Source organism: Leptopilina heterotoma, unplaced genomic scaffold, assembly GCF_015476425.1.
Source record: "Leptopilina heterotoma isolate Lh14 unplaced genomic scaffold, ASM1547642v1 Lhet_52, whole genome shotgun sequence".
Lineage (NCBI taxonomy): Eukaryota > Metazoa > Arthropoda > Insecta > Hymenoptera > Figitidae > Leptopilina > Leptopilina heterotoma.
The window spans coordinates 1,215,483-1,229,577 of record NW_025111114.1 but is presented as its reverse complement, the minus strand read 5'-3'; the positions used below and the strand labels follow the sequence as shown (position 1 = coordinate 1,229,577).

The window sequence follows — 14,095 nt, the reverse complement described above, 5'->3', positions numbered from 1 at the left end:
ATTTATTTCAATATCCTTCAAAATAATGAAGTTTTTTTTAATAATTTTTACTGAAAATTTTGAGAATAATTGAATTTTAAAAAGAATTTCGTTTAAGTTTTTCAAATAATCGAAATTTACAAAGAATTTTATTACAAATTTTTGAGAATAATTGAATTGTTTAGAAAAATTTTATTACAATTTTAAAAAATAATTTTGAATTTCTCAGAAGAATTTTATTATTTACAAAAATAATTCAATTCTTGTCAAGAATTTTACATTTTATAAAAATAATTTAATTGTTTCCAAGAATTTTTAAACGTTTCAGAAAATAATTGAATTCTTGCAAAGTATTTTATTATTTATGAAAATAATTAAATTCTTGCGAAGAATTTTCTTATTTATAAAAATAATTAAATTCTTGCGAAGGATTTTCTTACTTATGAAAATAATTGAATTCTTGCGGAGAATTTTACAATTCATAAAAATAATTGAAATGTTTTGAAGAATTTTATCTGAATTTTTGAAAATAATTGAATTTTTTGAAGGGATTTTATTAGAAATTTTAAAAATAATAATTCTTTTTAAAGAATTTAATTCAAAACTGTCTAAAATAATTAAATTTATATTAAAATTCTTGAAAATAATGGAATTTAATTAATATTTTTAAAAAAATTTGTATTCTTTCAAGAAATTATTTTAAAATTGTATTGAAAATAATTAAATTACTCAGAAGAATTTTATTATTTACAAAAATCATTGTATTCTTGCCGAGAATATTACAATTTATAAAAATAATTTAATTGTTTCGATGAATTGTTGAAAATAATTGAATTTTTATTAAAACTTTTGAAAATAATTGAATTTAAATAATATTTTTAAAAATAATTGTATTCTTTTGAAAAATTTTATTAAAATTGTATTGAAAATAATTTAATTCTTCCGAAACATTTTATTATTTATAAAAATAATTGAATTCCTCTAAAGAATTTTATTATTTATGAAAATATTTCAATTCTTGCGGAGGATTTTACATTTCACAAAAATAATTGAATTGTTTCGAAAAATTTTATCTCAATTTTGGAAAAGAATTGAATTTTTTGAAGAAGTTTTATTAAAAATGTTAAAAATAATGATTGTTTTAAAAAAATTCTCTTATGAATTGTAAAAATTAAATTTTTTCTAGTACTTTTAATAAAAATCTCTGACTTTTCCCTGAATTCCCTGTCTTAAAATTTATTATTATTATAGTTATAATATTATTAAAACTATATTCCAATTCATATATTATTTTTATGAAAAAAAATTTTAATGAAATATTTTTAAATTTCATTATCTTTAAAATCACTAATTTTATTTAAAAAAGTAAGTAAGAAGTTGCTAGTTGATTTTTAAGAGATGTTTCTTTTCCGTCAACCAAACAATAAAACGACTATTATAAGATATAATTTTCTATTTACAATTAAACTTTTCTTTTTACCAAAAATACATACACCAATTATATATATGTATAATAAACATTTGTTAAGTAAATTATAAATATAGACAACAATATATTATATAATATATATATAATATAATATAATATAATATATATAATATATATAATTATTATGAATCATTTATCACAGTTCATAATTTTGGTGGATAATAGGTTTGATTGGTGAATGGCGGTGGTCCAGGTATTCGAGGAATGTAAGAAAGATTTGGAGAATAATTGAAATGAGATTGAAATTGATGTGGTAGTGGTGGTCGCAAATTTGTGGGAGGTGTGAGAATTCTTATTGAATTGGAATTTGGAACAATGGATTTCATTGCAACCACATTTGGCGGCGGTATTGATAAATCTAATGGAGGATATACCGGAGGATAAATAAGATTATTAGAGAAATTCATAGTGTACGGTTGAAATTGCACCGAAGACTCAATCAGTCTTGCATTCTCGATAACGTCATCCACTGGACGTTCATTAACAGGCACTGAATTAGTTTCTGTGGCTGAAATCCTTGTGATTGTCACAGGAACTAAAATTTCAGAAAATTTATTCTTCTCTAATTTCTTTGTCATTGTTTCATCATAATAAAGCTATTTATCAACACCTAAAACTATTTCTCTTACCATTTAGGTAAGATTTTCATATCGAATTAATAATTTCCAATTAATATTCATGATTTAATAAATAAATAAAATAAATAAATATTTAATACTTAATATTAAATTTCTAATACTTAATATTTAATTTTTAATACTTAATATTTAATATTTAATACTTAATATTCACTACTTAATACTTAATTTTTAGTGTTTCTTACCGTTTATAGTGTTTACAGTCGAAACAATTGGCGGTGTTGCAGTTTTTTCCCTGGTCGTTCCATTAGTTGCATCCGAGGAATGAGATTCCAGAACTTTAAAACTATTTGTCTGGGGATATAAATCTAAGGCTTGTAAACAAATATCTGAAAATTGAATAAAAACTTTATAGAATTTAAATAATTTAAAAAAGTAATATTACTCTGAAAATTAATAGTCACAAAAAGACGGTGAGGAAAAAAAATTCACCTTCTAAAATTTCCATTGTAATGTCTTCTATAAACATATTCCACCATTTTAAATGCTTTGGTTGCTTTCCATTCCAATCGACAACTTCGAATCTACTTAATCGTCCAGCTAAATAAATTAAAGCGACTGCAATTATTTCAGGTTCCCATTGAAGGCACAGGGTTGTACATAAACTGAAATCAAATCAAGTTGTTAAAGCCAATTAAAAATTAGAAAACTATTTCTAGACAAAAAAAAAATTTAATTTAATTTTATAAAATATAAATGCTTCTGGTAAATTTAAATAATGAAACTAATTTTATAAATCTTGATAAATGAATTATTCCAATTCATATTAATCATTTTCGGTAAATAAAATTTTTTAAATTTCGATAATTATTCAGTATAAATTATATTATTACTAGAAGAAAATACGCGCAGAACGCAGTAATCCATTTATTAATATTTTGTAAATTAAAAAATTCGATATTTTCTAGAATAAACATCAATTTTTAAATGATTATAGATCTAAAATTTGAAAAATTCACTTATTAAGTACATAATATTAAATATTCTTGTTGATTATTATTCCAAAATTTTAGTAAAATTTGTCGCAAGAATTTCAATTATTTTCAATGCAATTTTAATAAAACTTCTCAAAAGAATACAATTACTTTTAAGAATTGTAAAATCCTCCGCAAGAATTCAATTATTTTTATAAGTAAGAAAATTCTTCGCAAGAATTGAAATCTTTTCATAAATAATAAAATTCTTTAGAGGAATTCAATTATTTTTATAAATAATAAAATGTTTCGGAAGACTTCAATTATTTTCAATACAATTTTAATAAAATTTCTTGAAAGAATACAATTATTTTTAAAAATATTATTTAAATTCAATTATTTTCAAGAGTTTTAATAAAAATTCAATTATTTTCAACAATTCTAAGAAACAATTCAATTATTTTATAAATTTTAAACTTCTCGGCAAGAATACAATGATTTTTGTAAATAATAAAATTCTTTTGTGAATTTCAATTATTTTCAATACAATCTTAAAATAATTTCTTAAAAGAATATAAATATTTTTAAAAATATTAATTCAAACTCGATTGTTTTCAAGAATTTTAATATAAATTCAATTATTTTCGACAATTTTGAATTAAATTCTTTAAAAAAAATAATTATTTTCAAAATTTCTAATAAAATTCCTTCAAAAAATTCAATTATTTTCAAAAGTTCAGATAAAATTCTTCGAAACATTACAATTATTTTTATGAATTGTAAAATTCTTGGCAAGAATTGAATTATTTTTGTAAATTATAAAATTCTTCTGAGAAATTCAATTATTTTTGTAAATAATAGAATTCTTCTGAGAAATTCATTTATTTTCAATACTAACAGGTTTAATTATTTCTAATAATTGTAATAAAATTTTTCTAAACAATTCAATTGTTTTCAAAAATTTTTAATAAAATTCTCTGTAAATTTCATTTATTTTTAAAATTTCCCAATTTAAATTATTTTACAAAATTACATTATTTTTACGAAATTTAATGAAATTTAAAAAAAAATGTAATTGTTTACAAAAACTCTAATAAAATTGTTTAAAAGAATTTAATTTTCTATGAATAATTTTAATATAATTTAATAAAATAATTATTAACTGCAATTTTTAATAAACACGATTATTTTAAAAACTTAAGAAAAATTCTTCATAAAATTCAATTACTTTTAAAATTTTTAGTGAAAATTATTTTCAATAAATCCATTATTTTCAAGCATATTGAAATAAATTCTTCAAAACAATTCAATTATTTTAAGGAATTTTAATAAAACTCTTTCCAAGAATTAAATTATTTTCAATAGAATTTTAATTACATTTTCTCGAAAGAATTCAATTATTGAAAAAAATGTTGATAAAATTCTTGAAATGAATGGAATTATTTTCAAATTTTTTTTATAAATACTTGACAAGAATCCAATGATTTTCAGTACATGAATTTTTAAATTTTAAACATTTAAGAAGAAAAATTATTTAAAAAGTTATCAACTAACTTCAGTCTACGAACAGATTACCGGAATATAACGATTATTTATATAGATATTAATAATAATAATTTAATAAATTGATAATAGAGAGATAATTTCAATTATTAACCTACAATGAAAATTCATTTTAATAATCTATTTACCTATCATTAACAAAAGTCCAAGCCATTTGGATCATATTTTGCAATTTGGCTTTGTCTCCTTTCAAACATTTCGCATATCTCAAAAGATATTTGTAAGGATGATCGACTTGTAAATCGAATTTGATTGTCTGTAGTAATACTCTTTCTAACGTCATTACTTCCTCCTGAAACAAATTTTCCATTTATTTCGAATTTATTTTTTTTAAATTCATTTCATAAAATTTATTTCATAAAATTTATTTCATAAAATTTATTTCATAAAATTTATTATATAAAATTTATTATATAAAATTTATTTCAAATATAAAAGAATGAAAAAAGTCAATTTCAACATTCGAATTCAATTTAATTACTGTTAATAGGTAGGAATACGAAAATAAAGAAAATTTGAACTGTATTTTGTAATTTTCCTTTGCCTGTCTTAAAACATTTTGCTTATCACAAAAGATAAAAAGGATAAAGAATAATTTTCGAAACAATTTTCTAAAAACGCACTTACTTTAGGATCTTCGCCGAAACTTGAAAATTTTTCTTCAGTCAACAAGCCTTTGGCAGTTTTGATAATGTCTTTACATTTTTTTGGCGTCTCCTCCACTTTCCCGGCTAGAAATAAACAACTGCATGCTGTCACCTTTAAAGAAAATGATAGAAGTGAAAATTGTTTTTCAATATATACTATTCGATAGTGTCAGTTAAAATTAGAAATAAACTCTATTAACTTACGTAACGTGGATATGTTTTAAAAGAATGAAACATATAAAAACGATGAAAATAAACAACACCCGTTGCTATTGTATTGTAACCCAAATCCATTTTTGCTCCCGTATCAATAATAAATCTTGCACCTTCAGTTCTGTAACGATTTTCCGTCTCACAATTGATTCCATCTCGAAATGAAGGTGTGTCTTTTAACTCCTCCTTGTCATAATACCAAAAGGGCATTTTTCAACAATCTGAAAGTATAAAAAATTTGTTAACAAACACTTTTCTCTCTTCTTCGAATTTTTATATTCGTATAAAAAATATTTTCAAGAGTTTTTTGATCATTAGAAAAAATTTGTGAACAAAACATTTTGTTCTTTTCGCTAAGAAAACTTGTTTAATTTCTTTTAATCGTTGTGACCTTCCCCGACTATAAAATCTGCAGCTCAATAAAAGGAATAAAAAATTGTAAAATAAAAAAAAAGAAAAGAAAAGAAAAAAAGAAAAATAAATACAAAAAAGAAAATAAATTGATAAAAATATGAAAAATAGACAAAAGAATGGATGATAAAAATTTTCAATGACACTATAAAGATAGAGGTAAGTTATCTTCTTTTTAATTTAACTTCTATTTAGGAATATATATATAATGACTTGCATACGTCACATCCTAAAGCCCCCATAACATTGATGACGTGTTTAGAATAGCCTACTTTAAAAAATATAGAGTTGAAAAATAAGAAAAAAATATGAAAAATATCGATAAAATTATACAAAAATAATAGATTGTCGACGAGTTGCGATGAAAAAAAGCCCCTGAAGAATAACAAAACATATGTTACAAAATGCTACAATAGATTTTTAATTTTATTAACAAAAATAAAAAAAATTCAGATTTACTTCAGTCATCGAATACTCCTAATAATTCTATTAACTAATTTTCTTTTGAATAGATTAATAATTAATCTTTTCAAATAAATACTTTTCTCAAAATAATATAAATATCTCAAAATGGAGAAATAAAAGAAAAACTCGAATCAAATTAAATAGAGAAAAAATAAATAATTCAGTCAAAACCTAATTTGAAATTAAAAAATGAAAATTATAAGAATAGCATTAAAACTTGTTTATAATAATCTAATTTACATCATATAATTTAATTACTATCAATTACTATTTTCTCCAGGAAATAATTATTTTGGAAATACATTTTTTATATAATATACTCACTTGTTTACGTGATTTTCAATTTTTTTTTCTAAAACCTCTCAGTAAATTTAAGCCTCCTTGTCGATAAAACAATCTTTTGTGTATTATTATTACTATTTATAATTTTCTACGGCACTTTTGGATTTTTTCACAACGTATACTTTTCTGATCATGGCTCTCTGCTGATTGAAGAGGACACACAACTGTCTAGGATAACAGTTGGGTAATGAAGATTCCAAACACAATTCACGACGTCCCTCAAAGATGTCTCTACAATGCAGTAAATTCTGTAAAATGAAAATAAATTTTAAAAATGTTTTTCAATTAAAAAAAATTACTTAAATTAGAAAAAAACCTTTTTTAAAATAAAAATTAAAAAAGGAACATCGAATATAGAAAAAAAATTAATAAAAGAACAATTGGAAAAATTCCGTATTTAAAAGAATAAGAATTAGAGTAAAAATAAAAATTCGATTTTTAAACAGTTTGTATAAACAATATTTGGGGTTTTTTTTAAAGAAGAAAAAAAAATTATTCGGAAAAAATTCTTTAGAATTTTTTTACTATAATTCCAGCGATGAGAAATATAAAGGTTACTTGTGAGAGCAAAGGTCGTAAAATGTGGTATGAGGAAGGTGAAACGAGAATATGGGGTCCGTTCCTTATCTTTCGATAGCAGGCGAGGAATACCCTTCTCGTCCTGCGTCCTGCTTCTAGAAGTTACAGAAAGTGCCATGATGAATCGGCCATCTTGCTGTCCTCAAAACGGGCTAAAATCTAAAAGTCTTTTTTTATTATTCCCTTATTCTTTCCTTCATACCGCAGCTCATGATTTATCATTTAGAAAAAGAATTAGAAACAAAAAAAATCGATTAAATTATTCCAAAAGTCGTTTTTAAATTTATTACCGTAAAATTTTTCCTACTTTTTCGAATTTTTATTAAACACAAATTTCAAATTTCCATTTATCCGAATTTTCATTAAAGAAAAATTACCATTTATCCAAATTTTTATTCTTCAAACATTTCATTTGTCGTAATTTTTGTCTACAATTCATTAGGATTCACAATTTAATTCACTAACATTTCTGCACTTATTCGAATTTTCATTAAAGAAAAATTTACATTTATCTGAATTTTCATTTTTTCAAAATTTCATTTGTTGTAATTTTTTAATATAATTTCAGATTCAAAATTTTGAAAAATTCATTTATTAACAACATAATTAATTACTATTGTTTATTATTTACAAAAATTGTAATAATATTCTTCGCAGGAATTCAATTATTTTCATAAATAATAACATTCTTCGGAAGAATTCAATTATTTTTATAAAGAATAGAATTCTTTGCAGCAATTCAATTATTTTTCATACAATTTTAATATAATTTCAAAAGAGAATTCAATTCTTTCTGAAAATTTTTTTTTAATTTCTTGACAAAATACAATTATTTTTAAAATTATTAATTAAATTCGATTATTTTCAAGACTTTTAATATAAATTCAATTATTTTCGACAATTTTGATGAAATTCTTTTTAAAACATCGTTATTTTCAAAATATTTAAAAAAAATTCTTCGAAATAATTCATTTATTTTCAAAAATTCAAATAAAATTCTTCGAAGCAATTCAATTATTTTTATCAATTGTAAAATCCTTCGCAATAATTCAATTATTTACATAAATATATGAAAATTTTTCACAAGAATTACAATATTTTCATAAATAATAAAAATCTTTAGAGAAATTAAATAATTTTCATAAATAATAAAATGTTTCGGAGGATTTCAATTATTTTCAATACAATTTTAATAAAATTTCTCTAACGGGTTCAATTATTTTCACAAATTTTAATAAAATTATTTTAAAAAATTAAATTTATTATGAAAATTTTTAATAGAGTTTAATAGTAAAATTATTAATTGCAATTATTAACAAAATGGATTTTATTAGAAAAATTAGAGATATTTTTTGAAAAAATTCTTCGCGAGAATTTAATTATTTTTTTCTATATAGAATAAAATTCTTCCCATGAATTCAATTTTTTTTATAAATAATAACATTCTTCGGAAGAGTTCAATTATTTTTATAAGTAGTAAAATTCTTTGCAGGAATTCAATTATTTTCAATAGTTAAATAAAATTCCTTAAATGAATTAAATTATTTTTAAAAAATTTAATATAAATTCAGAGAAGAATTTAGTTATTTTCTAAAAATTTAAATAAAATTCAATTATCAAATGTTAATAACAAACAACGATTATGTACTTTAAAAAATTGAAAGGAATTCTTCATAAAATTAAATTACCCTCAAAATTTCAATTAAAATTATTAAAAGAAACTCCATTATATTTTAGAAAAATTCAAAGAAATTCCTCAAAAGAATTTAATTAGTATTTACGAAAATTTTAATTAAATTCTTCGCAAGAGTTCAATAATTTTCCAAAAATAATAAAATTCGCTTCGAATGAATTCAATTATTTTTATGAATAATCCAATTCTTCTCAAGAATTCAATTATTTTTATGAATAATCAAATTCTTCTCATAAATTCAATTATTTTCATAAATAATAAAATTCTTCAAAGGAATTAAATAAATTATTTTCAAATTTTTTGATAAAATTCAATGCAAGAATTCAATGATTTTCAATACATTAATTTTAAAATTGAAAATATTTGAAAAGAAAAATTATTAAAAAAGTTAGGAAACAAAAAAGCAAACAACTAATTTCAATAACTGCGAACAGATTACCAGAATACAACGATTTTACAATTTTCAAAATATAACAAGAAAAAATTGAATATTCAAATTAATATTTCAATAATTAATATATGTAAATACACAAAGAATAGAAATGTACTTAGAAAAATTGAAAGTCATCATCATCATCATAATCATAATATATACGTGTGAATCATAATGAATTTCGAGAGCAAAGTGACCTAATATAAGAGAAGTGAAATTCAAGTAAATTTTTTTTTTACTGAGATCAGAGGTCAAGGGATATATGTTGTTATGTCTCGCGTTGATGTCCTCGGTTTGAACTTTGCTGAACTTATATAATATGAATGCGTAAGGAATGGACCACCCATGTAGAAGGGGGGTCTTTTTCTCGAGTCTGCCTCAAGTGTCGTCAAGGGTTGTGCGCGCAGCAAGTACCTACATCATCAGTTGGATGATAGTCAGTCCAGACATCGTATATACATATATAATATATGGATAAGTACCGAATAAGGACGGTTCTTGTATATAAATTTAAAAGTATATATATATACAGGTATAGACCGTGTTACGCAAAAATCAACGAGTCACTTTAACACCCCAAAAAACCTTTATGCTTCTCACACAATATTCTCGCAATGACCTCCTTAACTTATTCGCTGTGCCACACGCAAATATTTTCGAATTCAACACATTTCATATTCGTTTCAATATATCAAAATCAAAACAAAAAAACAGATTCAGGGTTTAATTTTCTTTTTTTTCAACCTGGAACTAAAATTAAATTTTTCTCTAATTTTTTTTTGCCACAAAAATTTAATTTTGTTTTTCTCTAATTTACAGATAGAATTTTGACTTTTTCCCTCATAAAAGAAATCCAAAGGCAATCTAGGTACTACTTTACAGAATATAAAGTTGAATTTAGAATACAGTATAGAAATAAATTGAGCCGCCGGATAGTATAACCACAAGCATAAAATTCTGACAAACTTTCTACTTTAGTTGGTTCCTGACATACAAAAAATTAACTTAAAACAAAGTTTTCATAATTATTTTCAATTATTTAAAAAATAAAATCTACAAAAAAGTAATTAATCAAAAAAAATTTTTTTGGTTAATTTCTATATTTTAACAGCTAACTATAGAAAGTCGTCAAAATTTTACGCGATTTTACTATCCGGCGGCTCATTAAAATTTTGTTTTAAAATTTCTGACAATTTCAGTTTCAAAAAAATCAAATATTTTTGATACTTTCAAAGTTCGCCAAACAACAAAAACGAGAATCTTTTTACAGTATTTTAAAAAAATTAATACTTTTCCTACGAAGAATTTTATTATTTATGAAAATAATTATTAATTCTTGAGGAGAATTTGATTAAAATGTTTGAAAATCCTAATTGTATTCTTTTAAAGAATTTCTTTCAATTTTTTTAAAAATAATAAAGTTTCTTTAATAATTTTAATTGAAACTTTTTTAAATAATTGAATTTTGAAAACAATTTCTTTCATGTTTTTAAAATAATCGTGTTTCTTAATTGGAATTGAAGGTTTATATATTGAATTTTATTAGGATTTTTAGAAAATAATTAAATTCTTCTCAGAATTTTATTAAAAATTTCTAAAATAATTTTATTCCTACAAGGAATTTTATTAAAATATAGAAAATATTTAAATTCTTTCGAGAAATAGATACTATTATTAAACATTTTGACACTAACTGAATTTTTCAAAAAATTTGTTCATTTATTCAATATAATCGATTTTGTTAATAATTGTAATTAATAATTTTACTATTAAAATTCTATTAAAATTATTGATAGAAAATTAAACTCTTTTAAAGAAATTTATTAGAGTTTATGTAACTAATTAAACGCTTTAGAAGAATTTTTTTAAGTTTTTTTGAAAATAATACAGTTTTTTGAATATTTTAATTGAAAATTTTAAAAATAATTGAATTAAACAACGAATTTTTTTTAACTTTTTAAAATAATCCTGTCTATTAATAATTATAATTAAATATTTGATTAATAAAGTTTATTAACATTGAATTCCTGAGAAGAATTTTATTATTTATAAAAAATAATTGAATGTTTGCAAATGAATTTTACTGTTTATAAAAATAATTCAATTGTTTCGAAAGATTCATTAAAATTTTAGAAAATAATTGTATTCTTTCAAAAGATTCTATTAAAATTTTTTACAAATTAAATTGTTTCGAAGGATTTATTAAAATTTTAGAAAATAATTGAATTTTTCCGAAAAATATTATTCAAAATTGAAGAAAAAATAAATTCTTTCATGAAATTTTATTAAAATATGTACCTATTAAAAATAATTGAATGTTTACAACGAATTTTACTGTTCATAAAAGTAATTGAATTGTTTCGAAGAATTTATTAAAATTTTAGAAAATAATTGAATTTTTTCGAAAAATATTAAAAATTAAAAAAGAAATTGAATTCCTTCATGAACTTTAATTAAAATAATTGTATTAACAATATTTGAATTTTTGCACAGAATTTTATTGTTTATAAAAATAATTGAATCGTTTTGAAGGATTTAATAAAATTTTAGAAAATAATTTAATCTTTTCGTAAAATATTAATAATTTTAAAAAATTGAATTTCTTCATGAAATTTTATTAAAATTGTATTTAAAACAATTAAATTATTGCAAAAAATTTTAATGTTTATAAAAATAATTGAATTGTTTCGAAGAATTTATTAAAATTTTAGAAAGTAATTGAATTTCTGCAAAGAATTTTACTATTTATAAAAACAATTGAAATCTTCCGAAGAATGTTATTATTTTAGGAAAACAATTGAATTTTCGCGAAGAGTTATATTTCAATTTTTGAAAATATAAACAATAATTATTAATTATGCACTTATTAGGTGAATTTTTTAAATTTTGATTATTAAATTGTTCAAAACTTTATATTTGAAAATAAAAAACTTTGTAATTTGTTATAAATAACAAAATTTCTATTTTATTGAACTTTCATTCCAAAAAGAGTGAAAAATTACCTTAGATTAAAAATAGTGAATTTTCGAAAAAAGAAGGTCATACGTTCAAAAATTGGAATCAGCGTGAATTTCGGGGAAACGTTAATAATGTTCTCTAATTGGGACTTTGTTCCATTTAGAAGAAGATTCTAAAGTGTCAATGAATTAGATTTTTAGTGCAAATTGACTGTACTAAGAAAAGAAACCTATTTATTACCACAGACTACGACTCAATGTCAAGTAATAGAAGAGTTATTTTTTTCTTTTTTTTTTAATACTCGGAAGGAGGAAACCATCGTGTGTGGTCCATGTGTTAATCAGGATAACTGGCTACCGAACGGCCCTTCAATTATATAAACCCACATCTCACCTTTTGACGAACACACCGTTGTATTTATATCCATCTCTCACACCATAGGTTGCACATCTTGTGTGAGACTCGTGTTTAAAAAGTTCTCTTTCATTTTTTCCTCTCAACTTATTCTTCTTCTTCGTCTCTTTCTTTTTTTCTCTCTCGCATCCTATTCTTAAAACAACAGTGCTTCATTGTTTCCTTCAAAAATTGTCGAAAGTGAATAAAAATCATTATAATGTTTCTTTCATCACGAAATTCTTTCCATGGAAAGAGTATAATAATCTGAAAAAAAGAGAAAATATTATTAAAAAAATAGAATTATTAAAGTGCATTTTCGGGTCAAAGTACGAGGAGAGAATTTTTGCGTGGGCGTTAAAATGGAGATTTTACTTTCATTAAAGACCGGTTGTCAGAATTTTGATTGTATGATAATTAATTCGAAGGCTACCTGTCTTCATTCACAATATTTCTGCATCTTTATAATATCTCGTAAACATTTTAACACCATATCGATACTTTCACTTTTTTTCTGCAGCATAAAGCCGGTTTTATCAATTATATTAATTTTTTCTTCTGAGCTACGTGCATAGAATTAAAAAAATCACAGTAATAATCTCTGTTTTGATTCTCTCAAAATTTCCGCTAATTTTTACTTTTCCTTTTTTCACTGTTTTTAATTTCCGACGATTTTTATATTTTTCCTTTCTTCACTATTTTTAATTTCCGCTAATTTTCACTTTTCCTTTTTTTCACTATTTTCATTTTATTATTACCATTTTACTATTTTTCTTTGACTTTTTCCTATTTTTGATTATAAAAAAAACTAAAAAATATAATTTTAATGGCAACAATAAATTCTTATCATTCGACTGTAGGAAAAATATTGTTTTTAGAAAATACCTTCAATGAAAGGGTTGCTAGCATCAAAATGAAGAAATATTTCCCGTAGAGACCATCAAAGTATGTTTTGTTTAGTCGAGTGTATATAGAAGTGCTTCAGTTAATCCTGATGTTTCAGTATTTTTTTTCTCAATCCAACTGCGACGACGATATAATCTCGGGGAGTTCAAAATCATGTCGAAACAAAAATTTCCTGATAAATTCTGAAACAATAATTCAAATATAAATAAAATAATTAATATAAAATTATAAAAAATTAATTTCAATTGCAGACAGGAATTTAATAAAATGTAAAAATTAAGAGATTAAATTTGAAAAAAGGAGATTAAATATATAATTAATATTTTTCTAGAGATTAAATAATAAAAAAAATATGAATAAATAATAAAATAAGTACCTAATGAAATAAGTAATGAAATTTCAGAGTCCAAAATTATGACTATAACGAAAGTTTTACAGTAAAGACAAAAGTTGAAAAAAGTTAATTTTAATT

General features: G+C 21.7%; 1 protein-coding gene across 3 annotated transcripts in view; it reads right to left on the bottom strand.

Annotated features, from left to right (window-relative positions):
- The window catches only part of LOC122507872 (cyclin-K-like), a 104,241-nt gene that overhangs the window by 1,167 nt on the left and 88,979 nt on the right, over positions 1 to 14,095 (bottom strand). For 2 of the 3 annotated variants that reach the window (XM_043620831.1, XM_043620832.1), the window contains exons 14-22: positions 13,603 to 13,805; positions 12,718 to 12,984; positions 6,644 to 6,909; positions 5,435 to 5,664; positions 5,211 to 5,342; positions 4,712 to 4,875; positions 2,539 to 2,711; positions 2,292 to 2,435; positions 1,577 to 2,003 (exon numbers count right to left, since the gene is read on the bottom strand). In XM_043620831.1, coding sequence (XP_043476766.1) covers positions 1,612 to 2,003; positions 2,292 to 2,435; positions 2,539 to 2,711; positions 4,712 to 4,875; positions 5,211 to 5,342; positions 5,435 to 5,653 — 1,224 coding nt within the window. In that variant the 5' untranslated portion in view covers positions 5,654 to 5,664; positions 6,644 to 6,909; positions 12,718 to 12,984; positions 13,603 to 13,805 and the 3' untranslated portion in view covers positions 1,577 to 1,611. Of the gene's footprint in view, positions 1 to 1,576; positions 2,004 to 2,291; positions 2,436 to 2,538; positions 2,712 to 4,711; positions 4,876 to 5,210; positions 5,343 to 5,434; positions 5,665 to 6,643; positions 6,910 to 12,717; positions 12,985 to 13,602; positions 13,806 to 14,095 lie in introns of those variants that run through there. The other variant, XM_043620833.1, reaches the window with a different exon arrangement.